At 62.1% G+C, this 4,343-nt stretch overlaps 2 protein-coding genes across 2 annotated transcripts in view; both read right to left on the bottom strand.

The window, feature by feature from the left end:
- Nucleotides 1–336, bottom strand: part of ASAP3 (ArfGAP with SH3 domain, ankyrin repeat and PH domain 3) — a 21,754-nt gene extending 21,418 nt beyond the window's left edge. The window contains exon 1 of the mRNA XM_009887764.1: nt 247–336. Coding sequence (XP_009886066.1) covers nt 247–336 — 90 coding nt within the window. The remainder of the gene's footprint in view (nt 1–246) is intronic.
- A 1,859-nt stretch (nt 337–2,195) lies between these two features.
- The window catches only part of E2F2 (E2F transcription factor 2), a 9,791-nt gene continuing 7,643 nt past the window's right edge, over nt 2,196–4,343 (bottom strand). Inside the window, exons 2-5 of the mRNA XM_009887765.1 lie at nt 3,542–3,761; nt 3,270–3,428; nt 2,956–3,070; nt 2,196–2,681 (exon numbers count right to left, since the gene is read on the bottom strand). Coding sequence (XP_009886067.1) covers nt 2,196–2,681; nt 2,956–3,070; nt 3,270–3,428; nt 3,542–3,761 — 980 coding nt within the window. The remainder of the gene's footprint in view (nt 2,682–2,955; nt 3,071–3,269; nt 3,429–3,541; nt 3,762–4,343) is intronic.

Consider the following 4,343-nt stretch of genomic DNA (forward strand, 5'->3'; position numbering starts at 1 on the left):
CCCCGCCCAAGACACCCCACTTCTGCCGGGGGTACCGCGGGGTCCCTCCGGGCGCCGGGCTGGGGACAGCCCCTTTGCTGGGGTGGCCCTGCCACCTCCTGGCCGGCCTGGGGACTGCGGGGGGGTGGGGTGGTGGTGGGGTGACACTACCCGGGGACATCCCCCAGCGGCTCCGGGACACGCAGCCCCACGGGGGATGGGGACAGGACCGTGGCTACAGCACTCTGTGCCCCTCACCCGGTTTACCTGACCCGGCGCTCTCCTCCTCCTCCTCTTCTTCCTCCTCCTTTTCTTCTGCTCCACCAGCCGAGCGTTGCAACGTGCGCCATGACCCATCTGGGTACCACTAACCGTCACCAGGTACCACTGGGCATCACTGGGCACCACTGACCATCACCAGGTACCACCAGGCATCACTGGGTACCACTGACCATCACCAGGTCTCACCAGACATCACTGGGCACCACTGACCATCACCAGGTACCACCAGGCACCACTTGGCACCACTGACCATCACCAGGTCCCACCAGACATCACTGGGTACCACTGACCATCACCAGGTCCCACCAGACATCACTGGGCACCACTGACCATCATCAGGTACCACTGGGCATCACCAGTTACCCCGGACATCATTGGGTACCACCAGACATCACCAGGTGGACCAGACATCACCAGGTACCACCAGCCATCACTGTGCCACCAGCACTGTTGGCATCACTGGTTCATGGCACAACTTGGCAGGGATGGGTGACCTGGGGCAGCCCCCCCAGTGAAAGACCCTCCACGGGCACAACCCCACCAGGGTCTCACTTTGCAGCCTCCAAACCTGCCCTCAAATCCGGATGCACATACCCGTCCCAGCCCCAGTACCCGCAGGGACCCGGCCCCCGGGGCTTTTCCCACACTCCCAGTTCAAGGGGCTCAATCTCAGGCGAAGGCTCATCCCGGCCGGATTTGGACTGGAAATCACCGATCCGCAGCAGGTCAGACCCGTTTCTCTCACTCCAGCCACAAATTCATCTCAACCCCCTTCTCCACCAGCTCCTCCAGAGCTGCTGGCCAGTTAAAAGGCCCCAAAACAGGCTTTTTTTTACACTGAAAACAGGAGCGAAACCAGCCAAACACCTCCCTCCTCCCAAACCGCCCCAGCATTTTGCTGCTTAAAGGAAAACAGCCCCTTATAACTCCAAAATTTTATTTTATTCCATCCCCTCCCAGGCAGAAAACATCAAGTGCCACAAGTTTTTTTCCACGCCAAAACACACTCTCACCCACGCCGCCTCGGAGCCAAACCGCAGGAGAACCAACCCGAGGAAGGACAACTTAAATACACTCCCTTAAAAATCAAAATACCAACCCGACCCTCGCCAGCGCCGTGCCGAAAGGGGGATCCCCTATAAATACAGTGCAATAATTACTTATATTTCGCAATGGCACAATTAAAAGCCGTATCCAGCCCCTTCTCCGGGGGCTCGTCCCGTTGCTGCTTCCCAAGCCCCTCTCCACAGGTGATGCTCCAGCCACCAGTTGATAGCATCCCTCCTCCCAGTACACTCCAATTTCGATACTCCCAGTACCGATAGCTCCGAGAGGCTGGAGGGAGCTGGTACGGACTGGGGGGAGAGGGGCTGCAGCCCCCCAGGAAATATGGCTCCATGTACTGGACGGGGATTTGCTGGAGCCGCTGATTTTGGATTCCAGTTGCAGCGCGGGGAAACGCTGCTCCAAATGACCCATCGTGAGGCCAAAGAACCAGTCTTAACTGGGGAGCAACTGGAGTGGTCCCCAAACATGACACACACACCCCCCCTCCAATTCTGGGCAGGGGTTTCTCTGCCCCCCAGGGGTGCCCCTAACCCACCCCCAGTCCACCAGCAGCCCCAGGGTGATGGTGGGGTTATGGTGGGGAGCCGGGATGGGACCTGGTTGGATCCTTCCCAGGGGGTTACACCTCCCCAGGGCACCTCCGGAGCCCAGCGAGGTGACAAACACAGGCCCCCCCCCGGGTGACAACCAACTCAGGAGCGCGAGGAGACACCACCCAGGGTGGTCAACACGAGTGACCCCACCACCTTTAGAAAACCCAGCACCCCCCTGACCCACCCCGAGCTCTCCGGCCGCCCCGCAGAGACCTCACGCGCTCGAGACACAGGTGACCGGAGGGGACAAAGGCAATGGGGAGAGGGGAGGGCTCAGTGCTTCAGCAGGTCCCCCAGATCGTACGCCTCGAAGAGGTCACTGACACCCTCACCCTCCAGCCCCCAGAGATAGTCGTCCTGTTCCAGGGGGGGCGAGAAGGTGACGAAGGGTCCCGAGTCCAGGTGGGAGGGGGCGCAGGGCAACTGGTCCTCCGTCTGCTGCAGGAGGTGCGGGGGTGAGCCCAGCAGCCCGGTTTCCACCTCCAGCAACGAGCTGGGCCCCCCCGAGACGCTGAGAGGCAGAGATGGAGGTGAGGAGGGGGTTCCCGTGCCCCCCCAGCTCTGGGGGACAGCGTGGGGCGGCTGTGGGGTCGGCCCGGGGCTGTGCGGCGCGGAAGGGGGTACGCCGTGGTCCCGTGGGGAGGTGGCGGCGGAGGGAACGTTGTGGTCCTTGGTGGGGCTCTCCTCCGCGATCTCCTCCGGGCAGAGGTACACCTCGATGGGGCCGTTGGTGCTCTTCAGGTGGAGCTGAAGGTTGTCCTGGGGGGGGCAGAGCAAAGCTCACTGGGGGGACACCCAGGACACCCATATCCCACCCCGCTGCCCCTCCACCCCCCAACCAAGGCAGGGTCCAGGCAGGGCACTGCAACCCCTAAAGAACCATCTCAGGGTCAACACAGCCCCACGGAGACACCCCAAAACCACCCAGGGCCATGCTGGGCTGCACCCGTGGGACACCACCGATGTACCCATCAAGGATGGCGCAGGCACGGCAGCACCCGCATCCCGGCACCGACCCCGGTCCCGCACGCACCTCGCTGAAGTCCGGTACCTCCAGCTGCGTTTCCGGAGGAGCCTTCACGGCGATCACCGTCTGCTCCTGGAAGTTGCTGATGGCACGGAGGTCCTGGTAGGTGACGTACGCCAGCGTGGACGGGGACGAGGTATAGGAAAAAAGAGGGACTACGAGCGGGATGGCTCAACCCCCCCATCCTGGTAGTCACCTCCAAACATCCCCCCCAGCCTGGGGGAAGCCAACTGGAGGAGAAGGGGCTCAGAGGGGGCCCCAAGACTGTCTCCTGTCCCCACGACCCTGTCCTCCCTCCCCATCTCCCCCAGCAAGGATATCTCTGGTTGGCTTCGTCGTCGGCCAGCTGCCGGAGCTGCAGGGCACAATCCTGCAGGAACTGGTCCAGTGCCCTCTCCGTCCTGACCAGCTCGGCCAGCTCCCCCCGCAGCGCCTGCTGCTTCACCGTCACCGCCGCGTCCTCAAAGATCCCCGTCCCCCTGCCAGCAGAGATGGCACCTGAGTGATGGCACACCTGACGTGTCCCCGAGCCACCTGTCCCCCACCCTGCCCCATCCCCATGTCCCACGTCTATCCCCCCAGCATCACTTACATCCACTGGATGTGGTTCTTGGACTTCTTGCGGATGAGCTGGATGCCCTCCAGCACGTTGGTGATGTCGTAGATGCGCCGTTTCTGGACCTCCAGCACCTCGGCCGCCCGGTTGAGATCCACAACGCCATCGGACGACTCGTTCAGCAACCGGATGAATTTTTTGGTGAGCAAACCCAGCGAGGTGTCGTAGCGAGTCTTCTCCCCTGGAGACTTGGGGGCTGTGGGGAAAAGAGAGGATCCCCCCCATCCTCTCCTTAGTGTGGGACGTGGGATGGAGGTGACACAGTGCTGGACACAAAAGCCCTCCCCATCCTCTCCTTAGTGTGGAACGTGGGATGGAGGTGACACGGTGCTGGACACGAGAGACCTCCCCATCCTCTCCTTAGTGTGGGACGTGGGATGGAGGTGACACGGTGCTGGACACAAAAGACCTCCCCATCCTCTCCTTAGTGTGGAACGTGGGATGGAGGTGACACAGTGCTGGACATGAGAGACCTCCCCATCCTCTCCTTAGTGTGGGATGTGTGACGGAGGTGACACGGGGTGGGACACGCTGGGGACATTAAACACTGTACAATCCCTAACCTGGTGGAAAAATAACCAAAAAATACTCCTCCCCCCCGGGCAGTTTTCTGCCTGTGCAGTGAGTTGAATGAGCTGGAGGAGGTGCTGAGCAGCAGCGAGGAGGGGCTGAGGAGGGGGCGCTGCTCCCCCGGGGCCACCTTGGGTCACTTTGGGTGGTGCTGGGGGGGACGGGGGAGAGAAACGGGGTCTGCCCGCCTCCTCCCCCCCCCTCCCCC

The sequence above is a fragment of the Charadrius vociferus genome, unplaced genomic scaffold, assembly GCF_000708025.1.
Source record: "Charadrius vociferus isolate BGI_N301 unplaced genomic scaffold, ASM70802v2 scaffold1296, whole genome shotgun sequence".
Classification (NCBI taxonomy): domain Eukaryota; kingdom Metazoa; phylum Chordata; class Aves; order Charadriiformes; family Charadriidae; genus Charadrius; species Charadrius vociferus.